The sequence below is a fragment of the Poecilia formosa genome, unplaced genomic scaffold (assembly GCF_000485575.1).
Source record: "Poecilia formosa unplaced genomic scaffold, Poecilia_formosa-5.1.2 Scaffold238, whole genome shotgun sequence".
Classification (NCBI taxonomy): domain Eukaryota; kingdom Metazoa; phylum Chordata; class Actinopteri; order Cyprinodontiformes; family Poeciliidae; genus Poecilia; species Poecilia formosa.
The window spans coordinates 347493-370116 of NW_006800177.1; the positions used below are offsets into that span (position 1 = coordinate 347493).

Here is a 22624-nt window from a genome sequence, read left to right on the forward strand (position 1 = left end):
TGAGGACAAAGGCATGAGAGCAGTGAAATGAAGCTGACTGGTTTGTGTTTAGTTGGCGCTCTACGCTACAGGGCAAGAGGCTAAATGCAGATGGCAAAGCGGGCAGCAAGGACTGAGAGAGCCTCATATTAACGCTTGTGCAGTGGATTGAAACCAGACGAACTCCAGCGGCATCGTCTTTCACTTTCCATGCAACTTTGTCTCTTGGATTGTTTGTGATTGCATCAGCTTCTGTTTTCCATCCTACCTCCATTTTGAAGGACATTTTGATTTTCACAGAGTATTTAATCTGAGTGGCAGCAACCGAGTGCCTCATCCAGAGCTGCATCCGAACATAAAGACGGTTATTCTGCCACTTCCTCTGCTTCACTGCTGCTGCTCATCAAACATAGCTCAAGTAGAAGACAAGAGAGGGAGAGATGAGGAGGAATTTATGACTGACCCAATGAAGTAAACCTTTACAGCTGAAGAGTGTGAAATAAGATCTCAAGAAGATAAAAAAAAACAAAAAGAGCATTTAACTGAGCCAGAGCAAAATGTAACAAGTAGCTTCTTATATAAACTATCTATTCATACCACTAGAACAGTGGTTCTTAACCTGGGTTCGATCGAACCCCAGATGTTCGATGAGTCGGTCTCAGGGGTTCGGCGGAGCCTCTGTCGCAGAGGTAAAGACACACTGTGTAAAGTCGTGATGATGCCCCGCTTTGCCATCACTTGCTCCAGAGGATCACGTTACATTGCTTGGCCAATCAGTGTTGCGGGAAGGAGTTCCACTCTCAGCATGGATTTGAACTTGTGTCTTTAATTACTTCAGTAAAGCTCAGTTTTTACCAAATTCTATAGTCTAAATCTGCTCCTTAGTCACATCTTTTCGGGGTTGGTACTGCTCCAGTGGGGTGGGGGAGGTAATACAACTAATATAATTGCATTAATAAATCAGAACACTGCAAATTATTTTCTGTGTCGGTGGGGTGGGCCGGGGGAGGGAGGTGTTCGGTGAATGCGCATATGAAACTGGGGGGTTCGAACCACTGCACTAGAACTTCCTCCACAGCTGCAACCTTAACTGTATTTTATTTGTCTTTTATGCGACAGGCCACCATAATGTAGTGCTTTATTGTGGGGTGGAAGATAAATTATAAGGTTTCTCACAAATAAAAATCTGAGGAGGGTGACTGGTGCATGCATACATCCTCTTTTAATCTTTCACCCTTATATAAAAGTACAGTGGAGTCACTTAACTAGCAAATATTGTCTACCTGTGTATAATTTAGTCTCAGCAAAGATACAGCTGATCTGATGTGAAGGTCTCGTAGGGTTGTTTGAAAAGGTTAGTGAAAAAAACATCTTCATGATGACGAGGAAGAACACAACGGCTGTCAGTGATAAAGTTGTGGAGAAGCTTAAAGCAGATTTGGGTTATTAAACAGCATCTCAAGCTTTGAACATCTCAAGGAGCACTGCTTGACCTGTCACTCAAAACTATTAAAAGCATGGCACAAGTGCAAACTTGACATCTCACCACCTACACTGACAAGCCTAGCAAGGAGGGTATTAACTAGAGTCATTTAAGAGACCAGTTACTCTGGAGTAGCTGAAGACAGGCACCGCTCTTAACTAATGCACAAAAATCAGGCACAACCTTATTATAAAATTGAAACCCACACAAACAATATAGGTATAAATAGCCTCTTATAAGACTACATACAGTCATAATTTTATCACTACACTGTTGTACACTGTTAAGAATAGCTATGCCATCAGTAATATCTAATTGCAGTACAGTGAAGGTGCAAGTATGAGTTTTGCACTACACAAAGGGTCTTAATGGAACAGTGGTGATAAGAAAGAAATGGTTGGGGGGGAAAAATCAGGAAGAATCTCCCCTCTGCAGTTTGCTGCAAGTCATTTATTGGACACAGCAAACATGTAGAACAAGGTGCTCAACTACACTACATTCAAAAGGCAATGAAGGAAATGAAGCTAAGGGTGCACTCCAGACTCCACCCTGAACATACTAAATCCACAGTGAAACATGGTGGTGGCTGTATCATTCTCTGGAGATGCTTTTCTGCAACAAGGACAGAGAAGATGGGCACAACTGATGGGAAGATAGAGTTAAATACTGTACAGAAAACCTGTTGGAGGCTCCAAAAGACTGATCTCCTACTGAACGATGATTGTAAAAAGGTTCACGAGTCATGATTACTTTTTCAATAAATTGTGTGCATTTAGCAGTATCAAGAACAACAACACCACTTTCTAAAAATGAATAAATAAATAAAACCCGTCAATCGGTCAAAACAAACACTTCCTCAGCTCTTTACTCTCTACTCTCAGATATGATCTCGTTTTTTAGAGTCTATAATAATTACCATCAAGTAGAGGAGACCATTTGGTCCTCAACAAAAAAGAGGTTTGGGTGTTGATTGCGCCTCATGTAATACAGGAAATATCACTTAGTTTCATTTCCACAGAAAAAAAGAATAACTGTTCTTTGAATCTGGACCTAAGTTGCATATTTTAATTTGGTCTACTGACTTGATAAATGTAATAAATGCATTTACAGAGCAAGAAAAGCTATGTTTTCTTCATATAAGTATTGACGTACACGTTGAAGCTTATTACTGCAATATAGTGAAACAAGAAAAGGTTTTAAGGTACTGAATACTTGTGCAAGGTACAACACATCGCTAACAGTAGAATAAAGTGAAAGTAAAACTAAAGAGAATGGTGTAATAAAACTACTCCTAGAAGCAATTTTTTTTTCTCAGAAAGTTACTAAAGTATATATAACTAGTTACTACCTACCTCCAAATAACAAAGAGAACAAAAATGCATATTTTTCTCATTCTCACCATAGACAGCAAATATAAACATTTAATAAAAGCAATGCGTTGTCTTTGTAATTAGCAAGACGACATTATAGATTCCATAAAAGCAGCTGTTTTTATTGGGCATCATTGCAGTTTGTGAGAACACGTAAAATTTGGAGTTACAGAACAATATCTAAGCCAGAACCATAATCCATCAGCTGTCAGTCTTGTTGAAATGTAGGCCGTCGTGCCAAGCATGCAGGGGCTCATTAACGTCTGTGACACCTCCACCACAGGTAATAGATGACTGGAAGGAGTGACATATTTCCTCCTATGTGTGAGCTTCATGCGTGCATACAGCCTTGTGTGTAAAGGGCAAAGGGATTAGTCACACCCCTGTTTAAAGCCAAGCAAGGCTGTATTAATGATGACATGCCTGGCAAGCTTTTACAGGCTTTTTTTTTTTTTTTCATGTAACAGGAAGTAAATAATGGGTCAAATCAGACAGGGCCTCCAACAGCCTCTGTCAAAGACGGGAGATTGTGGGAATAGTCACACCATTACTGCAGACACAATCACATAAAGATAAACGTAAAACAAAAAAAAAACAAAAAACCAACAAAGAGGAGAAGAGCAGAGATCCAAGAAAGAAAACAAACACTGAAAACAGCATGAAGTGGAGAAAAGACGAGGAAGATAGATTGAGAGGGAGATAGGGATCAGGTATAGGGGACATTAGCTTGGGGGCGGAGGAAATTAAGTCTGAGAATTGATTGGTGTCCTGTGATAACAGCGGTTAGCTGTGCACTGTAGCAGCAGTTCCTCAGAGAGGCAGGAAAACATCAGAGAGGAGGATAACAGGCTATCTGTTGTTTTGACAGGCCAATTAGGTTGCTCTGTCAGGGACACAGCAAAAACCAAACACCCTGCAAACATACATGTCTTTCATATATATCGGTATGACTTTTAGTGAGAAATGTACTCTTTCTATTCAAGTCTTTAAAAATCAATATGCTCATTTCAAAGTTAGGTCATTTTCTTAGTGTTTGTCCCTTTTCTGTAATGGAAACCTCTGTCCTTTGTTGTCTAACACAAAGGTTTTAGACTAAAACAGGACTTTGCATTGTTTGGTAGTAACTTTTTGTCAAAAACAGCCACAGTTAATAGTAGCATTATTCTTCTCATAGCCAAAACAATAATGTTTCATTCCTGACAAAAAAATATTTTACTTTTGAGACACATCAAGAAAGCACAAAATCTCCTTTTCTTTGAGAATTTATTCAACATTCATCCCATAGCATTACCCTCTGACTGACTGTCCATGTGTCCTTCAAGCCTGAAGTGCAGGGAGTTGTGGTTGAAACACACATAATCAGTTTTTCTGACAAACCATCCACAGCGGATCACCTTGCTCTCTTCAGCAAACGGATAGATTACTTTGTTTTCTATCTGCTGCTGAGCACACATTTTAACCTATTCCTAATATTTTAGCACAAAGAAGTGAAACTGTTTTATTATTGAAAAGTGATCCTGATTATCAATTTAACAGGCTGGTCCATCTGTGCTCATTGCTAGTGGATGACTGCACAAATGGCACATTGCATTTAGAAATGAATATATTTTTACACATTCATTTGCGCAATGTTTGGATGTTAAAACAGCTGACATAACTGTGCTCTAATACTTCTTATCAATTGTTAATATTAAACAGACATATTTATAGAATATAATCTTCAGTCAGTTAAGATCTGTGCAATGGAAGACGAGATTTACTGGCTAATATTCCCTGAAATGGGTCAAGTTCCCAAAAACTGATCCTCCACATTACATGGTTGTAATATAGACTTGCTAAAAACCTGAGAGGTTTCCGATGTGACATATGTAAAAAAAAAAAAGAAAAAAAATTCTTAGATGTTACAAATCTGGCTTTGTGGGTTAAAAATGACTCTAAATGCATCGGCTATGATCACTGATTTTTACAGTATTTTGTCTGATTGAATGCAGGATGAGGCAAAGCAGAGAACTAGCTCCACAACAATATAGAGTATAATCTTGTTAGCCGTATTAGTGCAGACTCTGGTGAATGTTAGTGTTCCAGACATTGACTGAATAAGACATAAAATAATTTAAATGTGTCTCATATTCTAGCGTTTCAATGGTCCTACAGGCAGCAAGAGCTAATCAGGAGCAGGGAAAGCTGGATAAAAAAATAGCGGTGTTCAGCAAACTCTCCTTTTGAACTTACCTCCCTGCTCGTCCAACATGACCAGAGTCCTGATGCCGGCATCTTTACTCTGACAGGTGGGTAGACAGAGAAATGAAGAGGGGGCATCAAGGAAAAGAGACGGAGGGAAAAAAGAGGAATAAAAGTGAAAGATGAGTACAGGCAAACCAAGCAGAATGGAGCTGAAATATCAGGACAGCAAAATCTACTCAGATTACAATTTGAAATCACATTTAAAAAGCTGATCCTGCAAAAACACCTTGATTGAAAACACGTCCTGACATTGCACCTTTTCTAAAAATGGTGAGGACTATCTTATGTTGAGACTAAAGCTGATTAAATTTTATGTTGAAATCTATGTTCCTTTACTCATGATTTGTATTGTCACACAAATGTAAATAGCTTCTTGTGATTTTAGGGATATTTGGTTATTATTTTTTTCAATGTGAACATTTGATATTGCATTGTATTTTATTGTTTGTTTTATGAAAAGTCTTTCCAATAAACAGGTCTTATAAAAAAAAAATTGGAACTTGTTTATGTCACACTTTTAATCAAAGAAACAACAGAATGGCAAAAAGATCAAATGTGGAGTTTCTCAAGGCTTTGTTCTTGGATCCCTGGTATTATAATACCAACAAGATTCACCAAAATCAGATAATAATGATTAGAAAATTTAACAAACTTATATATTTTTGTGTCCTTCTAATTACCAGTTAATAGAGTGTGGGTTTACAAAAGACACAGACTTACTGTCATCTTAAAAACATTGCCTGAATAAAAAGTTTCCTTGAAAGCAGTTTTGTGTGAGCTTATTTTCAAAATTGTAGGTGATTGTAGTATAGTTTAACTATGTCTCCATAAATAAAATTTGAATGCAACATGCTGCTCCCAGAGTTCTGGGCAACAGTAGGAAAATAGATCACATCTCACTGGTCCTTAGATGACTGATCTAAACATCTTTTTGTGAAAAGATGAACCTGAAAAGGTCTGAATTGTTTTTCTGATTTGTTTGTTCTGATGCTTCAGCTTCAATTTTTCTGTTTCTGCATTGATGTAATTCTTGTTTCTAATCTAACTGTCCTTATGCGTGTATCATTATTTTTCTGTAAAGCACTTTCATTTACAGGCTCAACTGTACTGAAACAATAAACTTACCCTGCCTTTGCCAAGTGGGTCCTTCAATTTTGAGCTAAGTTAAGTCCACTTCCAAGTTTTCAACATTGGTAGTCTGACAATTAAAGGATTTTTTTTTGTATTTCAACTTTGCTTGTTTAAAATGTGCAACATTTTAACCAAAACCTTTGGTTAAAATAAAAGTATAAAGCTGCTTGGACATTAAAAATAGGAAAAACATTGCACAAATGTATTCCTGCATTTTCTTGCACAGATTCCTGGGAAGAACCTTGTCATCGAAAGGTAAATGTTTTGTCTGTTTCATTCCCAGAGAGTCAAATGCACCGCTGTTGTAATAGAACATTCTGGTGTGACTTAGAAAGCTGGCACGATCTGAAGTATAATAACACATGTACTCGCAACATGTGCATGTGTTGTTGTTTCTCTCAGCAGGAGCTTCATTATCTAATATCACACTTCAATGAGCGTACAATAACTATGCTAACCGCTGTGTGCATGTGACTAAACAACAGTTTTGCACTCTCCAGGGTTCTGTTTCACAACAGATATTAAAGTCCAGAGGCCATTCTGTTCATGCATGAGTTAATTTTGATCAAAATGTGCAGTGACCTTCTTAGAACAGTTGTAGATGTCACACAGGCACAGACGTGTCTCATATATTTATGCCACACAAACTGACTGAAACAAATGCCTGCCTTAGATTGGAATGAGTGAAATAAATGCTGGTTGTGGTGACAGATTTTTATTTCGGGAAGACTGAAAATGTAATTTCAAAAAAAAAAAAAGAAAGAAAGAAATGGTTTGTTGAGTGCATTGTGATCAAATTAACGCTTTTGGGTGTTCAGCTCTGCCAAAATGTGCAGGTCAATAATTTTAGATGAGAGAGCTGCTTGTTTACCCAGAGGGAATCATGGGAAATCACAGACAGGTTGAGATTTCAAAACTACAGGACAGGATATCAGACTATGCCAGCTGGCATAATGTGAGGTGACTTCACTCTTCCATGTACAGCCAGCAAAACACACACACATGCTCACACATATACGCAGTCAGGTTTTTCACACCTTACAGTGAATCACCTGGTCTTGTTAAGCAGTCTTCCCAAAATAATCATCTAAGAATATACACATGAAAGGTGCTTTTCATGACTATAGTAGAAATATATTTTTCCTTCGCTTCTCATAGCAATGCTTGGTCTTGGTCTCCATATTTAAAAAAAAAAAAAATCAAATAAACTGATCTATTTTCCTGATAAGAGGGCACAAAACCAAAGTCCCTTTGTTCACATAAAGTGGATGTATTCATCTATTACACAGATGTCCACTCCGTGTAACAGACAATAATATTGCTTATTTTGTTTTACTGAAATTCTTTCTGGGACACATACATCTTAAATGAAAGTGGCTCCACAAAAGCTCCACAGCAGCCCTCGGCTATTTTCACATTAAAAGCTGTCTAAGGTGTTTATCAGGCTCATCACAGCCACTTCATCCAGTCAGTTTAATGGGTGTCTGTGGAAGATTAGATCAATCCAAAGATGGCAGAAACCACAACTTATATAAAGATCCTTTGGGATTTATTGTGGTTTCTGTCGTCTTTGAATTAAAATAGATTCTTGTAAAATAGATTCTTTTTTTTTTTTTTTTTTGACTATGCAATTTAGAGATTTCAAATTGACATGTTGGTTTTTGGACCACACTAAGAAGCCAGACTTTGAACTCCCTGGCTCAGACTCAGACCCAAGACTTTTTTATTTTTATTTTTTTTTATTGTAAGACAACGATATTAACTGTAGCACTAACAAATGTTGTGCCTTAAGCAATTCCTCAGTAAACATCCTAGATATTAGGACTGCAAATGAGAAGAGATAAAATGATCTGTCTTGTCTTAAGTTTGCCAAAAAGAAGTCCACAACTGTTGTCTGGTGTCTTTCTGCCACTCACTACGTCACTCTATGAGCATAATCTGTAATGTCATTGTGAGATTAAAGAAATTACATCACATCTATAACTCTAGTGGTCAGAGTTGTTTTGATCACAAAAGAGGAGTGACTCCTTACCTGTGATCTAAGGCATGCTAAATTTGGGGTAAGTCTCTAACTCCTCAGCCTAATCCCTTTGTGAGATGGCTAGATGTTGGTTCAAACGGTTGTACCCAAATTGGTGAAGAGGCAAGGTGACCAGCACCTTTCTTGCAATGTCTTCATCCTCAAAACAAGACTCAAACTGTTCTAGCAAATGGCACAGGCAATGCAATCAGGAAAACACAGCAAAACAAAGGAGGCACAGAGCATCCATTTAAATAATTTCATTCTCACCCAGCTGGGGTCAAGAGCTTGGTCAGAGGAGGGGATATGATGTAATAATTATAGATAGCTGTGTGTTGGTTATCTTCACAGAAGCCCGACAACTTAAAACACCTCCACTGATACACGCTTGTAAGTTTTGAACATAAAAATAACAAATATGTGGGCCCCAGACACCTGCTGCTGCTGGCCCAGTACTCGGCTGTTAGACTCATCTTCAACGTTCTTCATCCACCAACCTAGGTAGAATTTTTTTCTTTGGAAAGTTTTACAATGAGTGTTTCAGAGGCTGTGGAAGCTTAATATCCTCATATACCTTTCTGTATCTTTCTCAGCATCCTCCTCTCATTTCATTTTCAGCCCGTTTGCTGTGTGCCTCGGTCTCGTTCTCCTTATTAATATCCGTCCTATACCCGTTTCTTCACATTTCATCCGTTTTCTTTTTCTTTTTCTTTCATTTATGGTCACTGCAGTCCTCCGGTAAAGATAACAGTTTTCATAAACACTTTATAGTATTTTTTAAATTAAATAAAAAGCTCAGCACATTTTGACACTTTTTAGGAAACACTTTTTAAATTTATTTTTTCAAACCAGACTTCTGACATAGCATGACTATTGGATTAGCATAAATGTCAAGAGAGACCCATTTGCTTAATACACTGATTAAAGTATATAAAACTGGAGAGTATTTTGTATATAAACCTATGTTGATCATTGTATTTTATGTTAACATGTGTACTATATTATCTAACAGCTTGGAAAACATCCTGTAAACAATCAGTCTCAACTTCTAAGACCTCACCACCATCAAAACAAGGCCTTCAAGAACCTCCGGTTTCTCCTTACCACTCAGGAAGCCATCTTGGTTCAAAGGTTACAAAATCTGCTTTCCAGCACTTGTGGCGCTCACAAACAGGTTAATCTTCTCATGACAGAGAGAGTGCTGAGCTCTGAGCAGAAAACCCAGAGATGAATGCGATCCATTAACTTTATCTAACAAGTTAAACCTTAAAGTTTGAAGGATTGGAAAAGACTTAGCAAGCTGGTTGCTGTTCCTCAGCAGGACTCCATGAAACCACAGCATAATATTTTTTAAACATATTTCATGTAGGAACAGTTTGGATTAAAACCAAACCTGGTCGGGCCTAAGCGAACAGATTTGAGACGAGAAACAGAACAAGTGTGTTTTCACTGCTCTGATCGGTTATTCAATTAACATAAGCTTCACTCTGCGCAGCGGTCACAGTGTACGAGGAAGTGCTTAAGGGTAACCCAGAGTACCATGGACGTGGGAAAGCCATCAGCTGAATCACTCTGCGACAGATGTATAAAATACTGAATGCTGTAAACTCAAAATGTTCACCGATGTTTATATCAACACTAAGAAACACAGACCAATCTCAGGACATTTTAGAGATGATTGGAACAACTAAGTGGCATTCCCCTGGCATTTACATTAAAAGTCAGATATTCATCCAGTCAATGAAAAGTCTTATCTGTGGAGATGAAAACAGTTCAGGTCAGCTGCAGACCTTACTCCATCCCCTGTTTTGTCTCATTAAAATATATCAGCTTGTCCAGAGGCTGGAGTCAGATTATCTGAAGAAGCCTCAGAAAAAAGAAGTCCAACATGTAAGACTGAATGATTATAGAAAGAAAATAGGAGGAGATATTTAATTGTAGGTTTTATCAGAAAGAACAATGATATAATTTACCAGGATGTGTTTGAAACTGTATATTGTATACTCATCTTGGGTTTCACAAAAATAGCACATCAATCTATCAAGCTGTTAATTAAAAGCTGCCCATCAAACTGAGAGACAGAGAGAGTTGCTAACAAATGAAACTTTCTTCACAATAATAAAATCCATTAGCATTTCTTCGCTTTGGTTCTGACATAAGCAAAGCCTTAATCCTAACACAAAACTAACCCTGAAAACTAGAACTGCTTTAACCTTTGCGCTATTGTTAGCTTTGCCTTTTTTTATTACATCATCTTCTTCCTCTTAAAGCGAGATGAGCTCGATCAAGTAGTTTGTTTAATTTTTTTTTTCCCTGCAAAGAAGTGATTAATCTCTTTATCTTATATTGCAAATATTCACACATTTTTAGATGCACACAAAACATCAGGTTCAATGTGAAATTTGTGAAATTATTGTATAGTTGCAGATTACAAATAAAAATTTGAGGTTGAAAGAATGCTTCGAATATACGACCTTGCTTGCTACACTTGCAAAAGACAGAAATGAAAATGTCACAACTGCTCATTACGTGGTTTAGTAAATGCTAACAAAAAAGCATGTGATTGAGTGATTGGACTCACCTCCTCGACCAGAGACAGCATACGCCGAGTGCTCTCCAGGGACTGTAAATAGAGAAAACAAATCAACTGAGAGTGCACAAAAAGCAGATACAGTGCACGATCTGCAATGCATGTCACAGGGACATCTCAATGACTTTCTGTAGAAAACAAATTCTCAAGGAGTCATTGGTAATAAGCTGGAGAACAGAAAACAAATGATGTGGACAGATATCCTGTAATGTAATTAACACAGGTTATTTTCTGTCCTTACACTCATTAATTATGAGATTTCTGCCTTTTGTTTACTAATCCTTAAAAACCTTCTCCAAAGTCATTCATTTCTTAAAGGGATTCCTAAGCCCTGCTCCCTCTTTTCGTTCAAAATTTTTCTCGTCTAGTTTTTCTTCTTCTGCCTCTCTAACTTTTTAAACTCCATCCATGGCCGCCTTTTGGCCCCTGCATTATCTCCTCATGAATTTTTAATGAGGCCGTTTGAGCCATCCTATTATTCTGATGCACTGAATTATCTGTTCTTCCTGAGCTCCACTCAGCTCATTAAAGAGGCCAAAGTTCCCCCTAATCCCACCTACAACGATTTACAGTCGAGAAGAACAGAGACTTTCAGAACCAACTGCTGAAAGAAGAAACTGTTGAAGGTACTGTGTCTGAAAGTCTGGGAGCTTTGGCAGTACATTTGTGTGTCCTTACAAGAACAGGTCATTTTGAAATGTCAAATTATAATTGGCATGTCACAAAGCAATGCTCTTTTCAGTGCAGACCATATTTAGCCTCACATTCTGTGTTCTGTCTGTCCCCTGTGCTATTCTTCCACGCTGTTACGCTGTTACGTCGTTCATTCTGATTTATTTGTTTTCTGTAGCTGCCAGAAACTACAGCACACATTGTTAGGTATGTTATTCTAAAATTGGGAAAAATACAATTGTGTGTCCTTAAATAACTTGGCTTATGTGTTTTGAAAATGTACCTCATCAGCGATCTGGTCTGCACGTGTCTGCAAGTCGGCCAGCTCATTGCGCATGTCCGCTTCATCTGCCATGACGACTGTTGAACTTCACTTCAATTAAAAGACACTGGAGAGAGAGAGAGAGAGAGAGAGAGAGAGAGAGAAAAGGAGAAATGTTACTATTGTCTTGATCACGGCTAAGCAGGAGGGGAAGACATTTTGCTTTGTATTGCTCTGCTTTCATTCAGATTACCATTATTTATGTTTCTTTAAAGGGCTTTGAAATAGCCCTTTAGTTAGTAGTTGATTTGTTAGTAGTTGATTTCTTAGGTTTGGATATTTATAGAATGAGATTTTTGCTCTTCATTTAGCTTCATCCATTTTTCACTGAACATCTTATCTGTCACTATTGAACAAAAGCATCCCCATAGCATGATACTTCTACCACCATGTTACACCTAGGGGACAGTCAGTGCATGGTAATGTCACGACATTTACACTGTGAAGCTGAATTACAATTATTTAGACACAGAGATGGTTTGTAGCATTCACAGATATTTGTTAAATACTTAAACATGTGACCTGAACTGCACAGACACCTTATTTTGTCTTTCTTTCATTAATGGATTTCTTCTTGCCATTCTTTGTGGAGAGCATAACTAATATTTTTCCTGTCAACAGATGCTCCCACTGTGTTTCTCAACAGTTCTAGCTCTACTTTCAGTAGGTGTCCATGTAGGTTAACAACTGGACAAACATTTAACAATGAATTACTGTTTAGGTATCGAGCAAAGCAGGAGCCAACCTAAAATTTGAATTATTAAAGAAATATTAAAATCTGCTCCACTTATTCTATAAAGAAATTCTAATTAAGCATGTCAATCTAACAGTGCAGATAAATACAAATAAGCCTGAACTACAAGCATGCTCCAACTCAACTGATGACAGTCTAAATAAAAACAACAAATGGGATTATATATATATATATATATATATATATATATATATATATATATATATATATATATATATATATATATATAGTTTAAACTTTCAGATACACACAATTTGTACCAATTTGTCTTTACAAAGTGTCCCTCAGGCAAACATTTAAGTGAGAAAATTAAGTTTTGAACCTTGAAGTGAAATGCTGACAATATAAATATTTCACTGTGTAACCCTCTTCCAGACATCAGGGCTCAGCACACAGCAATACGCTGCAACCTTGTGCTACATACAGAAGAAGAAAGAATTAAAAGGATCCAAAGCAGTTTTTTCTCCCTATCTGACTTTAAATAAAAATAGACCTTTCCTGATTAAGTTCAGTAAATATTACCAAAATTATTTTTAGCCCTTTCTTTCAAATTCAGAAGTCTACATATATCCTCAGTTTTCGGTAGATTTGCTTTTTAAACTGTGTGACTTCTGGTCAAATGTTTTAGGTTTCCAGCCAAGGAATTTTCATAATAGTTTTCTGAAGTTTTAGACCACTGGGATGATTTTCACACTTCTTCTTCTCCCCCCCAGAAATGTAACAGTGTTGTTTAGACTCAAACACAATGTGTGTCCAAAACTTAAGCTCTTTATCTCTAGTTGCATTTGTAAACTTTACTCTGTCTTTTTATATTGCACTGAGAGTAATGACTCCTTCACTGAGTGATGTGATCTTTTAGCCAACGTTCGTACAGGACTCACAGGAAATGACTCTCCAGTCATTACCAGTTTAGTTTAGTCCAAAGAGATAAATGTGGGACCGCTCCTATTTTTCCGTTAATATTTTAGCATTGAGCAAACAGAGATAAATTTGGTTATCGTAACCGATATAACGCAGAAAACATTTAGCCATATTTAATATCAAATAAGGCAGGTAAAAAATGAACTGTGAGTATAGATATGTGGGTTTTAACATAAAATGAACACAATTGACAAGGTATTGAATACAGACCGGAGAGTATCAAAACAAACAAGAAAAAATGTCAAGAGGATTGACTGCTAAGCGGAGACATGAGTCTATTTTTACTGTAGTCATGTGCATACCCATGCACAGATTCATTGGTGGTGCACGCCATGAAAAATGGATGTGCTTGTTACTCTCTAGTTTGAAGGAGGGACACGGAGTTCAAAATGGAGGCAACAAAGGCTGAGGGGAGGAAAAAGAACCCAACTCTATTCCAGTCTGCCTCACACTCTGCATCCGTCTCACTCAATAATTAAGACTTCAACAAGACAAATAATGTGATCTGCTCCAATCAGAGCTCATTTGGGAGTATAATGCATTTTATTTTCAATAGCTGAACTCATAGTAGAGACTTTCTGTTCCTGTGTCACTTGATTTAAATTTAACCACCCAGCAGCTTGCAGCTCAGGACTCATTAAAGCTTTATGTGATCTAATAGAGTGTATAAAAGGGACTAAGAGTTGGCTGCTTTCCAGAGTCTGTCAGGGAATGTGTTGATTTTTTTTTTTTTTTTTAAAGCCAGACTTGGCAAAATTTAAAAAGGGAACCATTTTGTGATGCAATATGCCATTTGCATAAAATTATGTAAACACATTTTAGGGAGACAAACAGAGAAAGCGGCTTGCCAATTGTGATAGTTTGCAGGTTTTTGAGACCTGGGCGTTAGTTTCCGGTTTATCGCCCAAGTTTATCCGTCAGTCAGTAGATCTCTGAGGTGAGCAGACAAGGTCAGTTAGAGTCACAGCTGGATGTTTGATAAACTATCTCCTTGCTCCGTCTCGCCTCCTGTCCTTATTACTCTTTCCTCCTTCCCCGTGGAGTCGTCACACCAGTTAATAATTGAACATGTGACGGGGAGGAAAGATGGAGGGGGGAGTTGGAAAAAAAAAAAGCCCACCTAAAGTGCTCCTCTCCTACATTCGTGCTCCATCCCTTCATATATAGATACATGTCAGTTTTTATCTGCAAAGGCTGGCAAGAAAAACACTGAAATATTTATGTTGGCATTTTACCTTCTAGTTATTTGACTGCTTATGTAATTCTAACAACGAGTTTGTATATTAGCAGCACTGAAGGTAACCACAAGCTGAGCAGGAGAGAGACACAAATGAGCAAATTAATGCATTATTTTAATATCTGAGGCTCTTTCGTGTGTCTGTGAATGCTATGCAACAACAGGCTGACTTGGTGAGGGAAACGGATTAAAAACACACAAGGAAGCAGGTGAGTAATAAGGAGCAGGATTCATAGGTGGCTGATTAACAGTTCATCTGACAAACTGCTGCCTGTTTGGCAGGATCAGATGCTTTTTATTACACCACAAATGAACTTGCAATTATGAGATGAAGAGCATCACTCTTATGCATGTGTCCAATTATAGTGATTTAGTGGAGATTTGTATCTTCCATACCAAGTAAACACCAGCAGAGCTGCAGACAACCTTAAAGTGCCGGATGACATTATTGGAAAGTAATTCATAAGACAACTACATTTTCAAAAGTAAAATAAACTACAAGCAATAAAGTTTGCAACAACAAACATGAAGTGCTTAGTAATCCAACTCATGCAAATTTTTGTCTGTTTCTATATAATCTAATTGCAAAATGTTTTTTTATTGTGAAAATGTTGTATTTATAAATGGGAATTTAACAAGTTGAAGAAATTACAAGTAGAAGAACTGGCTAATATTAATGTTAATGTTCTTAAGGGAATATGGCACATTCCTCCTACTACCACGTTTAATAATTATTATGTATTAACTAAGTATTGATCAATTTAATGTGCTCAAACAAAGGAAATGTCATTTGTAAGGTGCTGTTAATCCAGCCTTTGTATTTTTACCATTGCCTGAAGTTTTGACTTGAATACAAGAACTTTTGTAAATGCTATGATAATAAGGTGTTTGCTTTTAATGTAAATAATAATAAGACTATGATCAATTCAATTCTGCATATGCTGCTTCTTATGTTTATCTAATTCCTAGATGTTCCCAAAGGGTAGGGTTGTCTTTTAAATTCTTGTGTTGCCATGCTTTTTAAAGGTCTAACAATATGTATCTATAAGTATATTTTATCTTTGATATTTTCCTGTATTTCTGCCAATACATGATAGCTGGCATAAAATGTATGCAATGGAAATAAATTTTAAAAAAATATTGTGTACTTATGAATGCCAGAGAAGCTATGACAAACATTGAGCAATATCATTTTCTAATTACGCAATAATGAAACTCTTCATTACCACATTATGGGTAATGATGCTGTGATGGTAATGGAATTAGCTTATTGGACTGTAGATGTAAATGTTTCTCATTGTAACATTATTTTCCTTTGCATTGTTACACTTGTAGCAGTAAAACCACACTAGGCAGAATATTACAGTAACAAGTCCAAACATTTATCAGAGGAAGGTAACTAAGTGGTAGTAAACGATGATTTACTGGTAGTTTTGCTGACTCATATCACTGTATTCACGCAAAACTAGTCAAATCTGGTGAAACATGCACTCGTGTTTCAGGTCCAGCTTAATCTAAACCAAGTTGTTAGTCATCTCTTTTTAACCATGCTCTCTCAGATACTCAATCTCCTGATGCTCCTCACTGTGTGCATCCTCCCACTGATCTGCTGTTATTGATCCAATGCTGATTGATTTTCTCTTAGCCATTACGTCGCTTCCTGTCAACTCACACACCCTCAGCACAGGCTCTTCTCATTTCCAGTCAGATTTCAGTTTTCATTCTCAGTTATATTCTTCAGTTTATTAAAACCAAAATAAGGATATTTCTTTTACAAGTTTGCACAAATTTGCATTACTAATTTTTAGTTGACTAAAATCCTCCTTTAGTCGTGAAACAGCTTGTGCAGTTCATAATGATTTGCTTTAAGACTGTAGTTTGCAGCAATCCTAGTTAGAAGTAGGTTTTTCATTGTAGTCACCATATGTTCATTTTGACATCTAAAAATGTGAAGAGAATCCAAAACAATAAACAAAGTAAAGAGAATACATTACCAACGTAGATTTATTTAAAACACTATCTTTAAAATACAGTGCAAAAAGTATAAAATGACTATTCAGCACAGAATAAAGAGCTACAAACAAAATAGCAATCCAGTGGCGCGATAACCTTTTAACTCCTGACAAAACTGGTAAGAAGATAGATTAGAGAATGCCAGCAAAAGGATAAGGTTTTCATATTTTCAAGTATTTCTGACGAAGCTTATTCAAATTTCAATTTCAGATTCACAGTGTTATTTTCTTTTGCCATCCCTTTGACATCATTTTTTGAATCTTAAAGTCCCTTCCTCTTTAACATGCTACACATGCTTCACATCCAAACACACATCTGCAGTAAAAGCTGACATACAGCAGGGTCCGAGTGCCCCCATCCCCCACCTGGGCCCTGCTAGCCATCACTTGTCTTGAATGACAGCTGCTGGAAGGACTGTACTGCCAGGCTCAGCCCATGGAGAGATTAAAGTCAGCAGGGAAAGAGGATTTAGTCTCCACTGTTCTCTCTCTCTTTCTCTCTCTCTCTCTCTCCTGACTTTATCTCCTGCCTTCTTGTCTCTTCTTCATCTGCTTTCCATGCCGTTTCTGTCTATAAATATGTCGCCTGCATTACTGTATATTATGAAAGACTTGAGTTGAAATGTTTTCTATTAACTTACATAAAAGTCTGTTTCTTCATCACTATCTGACAAATATGCACAGAAGTGAGTCCACTTGTGGCTGAACGCAGCTGGTGTTGTCTTGTTCTTGGAAACTGGGCCAGATATGGAGCAGGGATGAGCAACAAACCCAAGCACAACAGCAGATAGAGTAAAAGAGACACTAGAGACACTAAAAGGGCAAACAATGAATTATTGATCGAAATATTAATAGCATTAATCCTAAAAGCTGTAGAACTGAAAAATTTAAACTGGTTTGGCAACAGTCTTCAGAACAAAAATATAACCCCTCAGTAAAAAAAAGAAAAAAAAAAAAGACAATTGATAGAGAAGAGAAACGAGCCAAGGAGCCAAAAGAACGATTCCGTGGTAGTTTTATTTCAGATCAAAGTCTCATCTACAGTTCCAAATTTAGCGTGCAGTTTTGTTGTCTCTCCTTGTGAATTTGGGTAAAAAGAGTTCATTTTCACATGCATTATTATTTACACCTGACTCTGCCAGGCAAATACTTTATTACTACCAGCTTGTTATGCACAGAATCTTTAAGAAGACTCTTAAAAGCAAAGCAAAGGTTGGATTGATTGAGCCTGCCAACCTGGTTGACCAGCATGTAAACAGACAAAGCAAACAATTACCCTTAAATAGGTGTGTTGAAAGGCACATTGAAATGGCCTTACAGTCCTAGTGTGTGATAAAACCTCAACTATGTTCTAAATTGATGGATTTATTCATTTTAAACTCCATTTTATTGCCTATAAACAAGGGACAATAAAAATGGATTTTTTACTGAAATGCATCACTGTCTGAAACCAGAGATTGTTTCAAGTCTTTTCCATAAAGCAATTACGGTTACTACAGCTAGTTGACATAATGAAATGCATAAATTATAGTAATTTTTGTACGTAAATAGTGTTATCTGATACATGATTTATTATTATTATTATTATTATTATTATTATTATTATTAATTTACCTTTTTTACATTTCTGAAACTTTTTAAGAAAAGTTACAACTGTCTAACTTCACATTGCTGTCTGCAGCCGGGTGTGAAACAAACATCAGTTGTGTCCGGCTCCTGCTGCACAGTTAAGAGTCAGTGTTTGGATGAAAATAACCAGGCCCTTGTTAACTGGGATCATGTGAACTCTATTTCAAACATAAACCGTTCAGAGTGTTTCCACACGTCAACATAACTAGAAAAAAAAAAATGCAAACTGTGAATTCTTTTCTTTGTAAACCCTCCGAAAAATCATTTTCAAGCTGTATTTATCCGTATTGATCTACAGAGTAGCTGCAACTGCAGCTGACTCCACCTGCAGCTCGGCAGGGATGCAGGACTGGAAGGATGAAAGGAGCCATGTTAATTATCCCTAGCTAAAGCAGAATGTAATTCTGTCATGATAAACTGACTCGCCTCTGCAATGAAAAGGCTGCTATCAATCAGGAAGCGTGTTCATCCCAGATAAACAGTGTTTGTGAAGGAAATGGGACATCAGGACAGTGTGGCTGCTCTGAATCTCACAGTGACGGAAACCAGGTCAGGTTTTCAGTTGTTTGGCTGCATGTTTCTCATGGGTCTACAGAGGCGCTAACCTAAATCTGGTGACTTTTAGGGAAGCTGCTTCATGCTTGTCTGTTTCTACAGATCTTTTCCAGGTGCAGAGAGAAATGAGTCGGAAAGCACGGCGTGAGTTGAAATTAGTATTTGCTTTTTCTGGTACTGCTTTCTTAGTCTAACTGCATGTAAATTTATTTCTAGCACAATTGCATGGCACAGAGTGAACTAACGCAACTGGCTTTGTGAAAAGGGAAACTTTGCTGTGACATCGTGAAAGAGAAATAAAAGAAGTGGATAAGACATAAATGTAGTATTTAAGTTTTAAGAAGCAACTGTATTATTTATTTGAACAATCTTTGGCCTGCTGTGTGTACAGCAGGCCAATTACCTCGTAATTTATGGGAAAGAAAATGTACAGTAACGAATTAAAACTGACAACCTGTGAATGTAAAATTGAATAGACAGCTTTTCCTAACTTCTCCTCTGTGTTCCCTTAAGTGAAAGTCACATTGTCCACAGACTCACCATGTCAGGCTATTAATAACAAGGGTTCTGTGAAGGGTAATGCCTCTGCACAAAGACACTGGGTGGGACCAGCAACTTAACACAACACAGGAGTCTTTTGGTTTATTATTTTTTAAATAAAACTGAGCCAACATTAGCAGTGATTTGTTTATTCCAAATTGTTCTGATGGTGCATGTATGATGGTTTGTACTGAATTGTTAAAGAAATATGCTGATATAATGATTATACAATCTAAAAATAGAAAAGTGACATCCATGACATGGAAACATTTGATTGGTGTTATCACAAACCAGGCTTGAGGTTTCTTTTACTTTGTCTCTTAGCTTAAAAGCTCCTCTTTACTTTTGAGCACTACTTTAGGTTGATCCTGATAAACAGCAAAAAACCGTATGGTTATAATGTAAAAAAATTGAAAATGTTCAAGGTGTGTGAATAATTTTCATCATATAAACCAACATCAACATTTTACAGTTTCACCATTTCCCAGATTTCCATGTTAGATAAACAGCAGTAAATCACTTTGAGTACTAAAAACTCTTAAATACCTTTGTGAAAAACAACTAGTGATGATCCCAATCTCTGAGAAAATTTCAACCACATGTATCTGATATTGCTGTATGAAATGCTTATATTACAGCAACTTTGATCTTTTAAAAAAACAAAGAAAAAAAAAAACAGACATATCGTTCCTTTTACCATCATAATATATTTTCAAAATTGCCATTGGTAGGTTACACCATCAATCCTACTTCAAACTGATTACATTGTCCAAACCAAATAAACACACACAGAATATAACTCAATAACTGTCTCCATTCAAATACACACTTCACATACTTCACTTACTCTTTGTTACAACACCAACATGTTCAACACTATAACAATATATTTTTTTATCCATGCATCAGAGAGGCTAGAGAGGCTAACATGCCTCATTTACACATGTAAAATCATCCCAGGATTTCTTGCACAGTTGTTGCTACAATGTCAAGTTGGGTTCACACAGAGGGGACGTAGTGTTCATAACATTTTTTCTATGGCTAAATTGTTATTATATGTTGCAGTTTTCTAATTATAACAACCAAACCCCCAGAGCAAACACACTACTGACCTATACTCTGTAAATATACCAAGATCTGACCCGGGCAGAGAACAAGAGGAGAGCCTGAGGGCTAAACTATTCAGACCATTCACCCACCACTTTCTGCCTCACTGATGATATATTATACAGCTCCAGTCGTATAGACAGAAAAGCTCGGACTAGCTTCTTTTACTCATATAACAGGCAGACTTATTGAAACAGCAAAATGGCCAGAAAAAATGTTAAAAAAAAACAAAAGAAAATTGTAAGAATGCAATGAATAAAACATTCTTGAGTTCATTAAATAGTCTGACATGATCAATCTTTACTCTCCGGAATATTAAAAGTTAAAGCAGCGAAGCAACTTTTACACATTTCCTTCAAAACACAGTCAATGTATCAATTTCTAAACTTGTTTTTATTTCATAGTTCATGTATTTTAATAAAGTCAAATTGGGTTTATTTCTCCAGCTCCAATTTACAGTAAGTGTTATCTTAAAGGACATCACAAAACCCTTTGAAAGACAAAACAAGTCACTAATTCACATCCAGAAATATATATTCCAGATCAGTCCAAAACAATCCCATCGTACAGACAGATTAACATTTTATTGGATCCATTTCACTTCCATCCTAGTTTAAAATCCTTTTCATGAGATGCTAGAGAAAATCCTGGAGCGATTGCAGCATGTAACCCATTACTCCACCTCCTTCACCTGCTGCTGCACACTACATGTCAGCTGAGTAGTTAGAGGCTTGTACACTTTTTCCTTGCTTCCAAAAAAACAAACTATTTTTGTTGTTTGCAAATATTGTCAAGAAAAACTCAAAAAGTGATAGCTTCAGTCTGTTAGGACAACACTGTTTTGAAACGGCAGCTATTAAACTACATGCGTCCTGTAGACTTATACAAACATGCATCACATTTTTCCGGTTGTCCACTTTGACTTTACTGTGCAGAGCAAAAAACTCAAACTAATGTTTCTAAAAATTGTAGAAATTTTATTTAAGTATTTTTTCCAACTACTTTAATATGCAGTGTTTAATTTTAATACTACTCTGTATCAAAATCAAACTTCCTGATTTCCACTCGGGTTAAGCACAACGTTTGAGTGTGAGAAGAACAAGGCGATTTCCTGCTGAGAGCAGCGCCTGCTGTGACAATATGGCCTCCCTGAATTAAAGCGTTCCCTATGGAGAGGCAGGAGGGACACACAGAGAGAAATCTGCTGTGGAAAATTACAGATAAGATATGGAGTAACTTACATTAGTAAAAAAAAAAAAAAAAAAAAAACTTTCTCAAGATTTTTTTTTAGACATGCCAAAACAGGAGTGCACAGTTTTGTTTTGTTTTGTTTTTTTAAACTTGAAAATAAAATTAAACAAAACATTCTCTTTTTCAAGCTTTAGAAAAACAACTCAGCAACAAAGACATACAGGTTCTCCCACTGAATGAAAACTCCCAAAATGCCAGGTTTGAGTTTCAACACTGTTACAGACCCTAAAACAAAAACAGATATCAGTTTCCCAGCAGTCAGCGATGTTTTGTCTCATTTGAGCAGACTGTATTTCCGGCATTTATTCGTTATATAATCCAAAAGAGAGACAGGCGGGAAGCTACCACAGACAGTCAATAATTAAGACAAGCAGATTAAAGAAACTGGCAGTTCTGAAGAGACGAGTCATCACCCAGATGAAAACCTTAACTTCTGGCACTTTAATTGATTTTCAAAAGGCTAATCATATCTTTTGACAAAAACAAGTATTTCTAGCTGCCACTAAGAGCCTCTGTCTTTAATTTCATGATTGGTCAATTAAAGTGAGTCTGTCAGCATGCTACCTATAAAGCAGAAAGGCGGAACTGTGTGCAGGCAGGCAAACATGATAATGTGGGAAGCACAGGAGATTCAAAGCAATCATTCAAGGCCTGCAGGGATAATCACGGCAAAGTCCCACTGTCCCATTCACAGAGGATAAAACCCACTGGATTAATCTGTCGTCACACAGAATACACACACAAGCATGAAAATACTTGCATAACCCATGAACTACTCTTTCTCTTAGTCTCTGCTCACGTTCTATC

General features: G+C 36.9%; 1 protein-coding gene and 1 long non-coding RNA gene across 3 annotated transcripts in view; one reads left to right on the forward strand and one right to left on the reverse strand.

Annotated features, from left to right (window-relative positions):
- Nucleotides 1-22624, reverse strand: part of LOC103149866 (synaptosomal-associated protein 25-A-like) — a 34927-nt gene that overhangs the window by 7292 nt on the left and 5011 nt on the right. For both annotated transcript variants that reach the window (XM_007569220.2, XM_007569221.2), the window contains exons 2-4: nucleotides 11773-11878; nucleotides 10809-10850; nucleotides 5065-5113 (exon numbers count right to left, since the gene is read on the reverse strand). In XM_007569220.2, the coding sequence (XP_007569282.1) occupies nucleotides 5065-5113; nucleotides 10809-10850; nucleotides 11773-11844 (163 nt within the window). In that variant the 5' untranslated portion in view covers nucleotides 11845-11878. The remainder of the gene's footprint in view (nucleotides 1-5064; nucleotides 5114-10808; nucleotides 10851-11772; nucleotides 11879-22624) is intronic.
- On the forward strand, nucleotides 3-20913 carry LOC107838305 (uncharacterized). The gene is made up of 4 exons (XR_001664372.1): nucleotides 3-589; nucleotides 1044-2465; nucleotides 2791-4800; nucleotides 20903-20913. It is a non-coding gene; the product is annotated as an uncharacterized LOC107838305 (long non-coding RNA).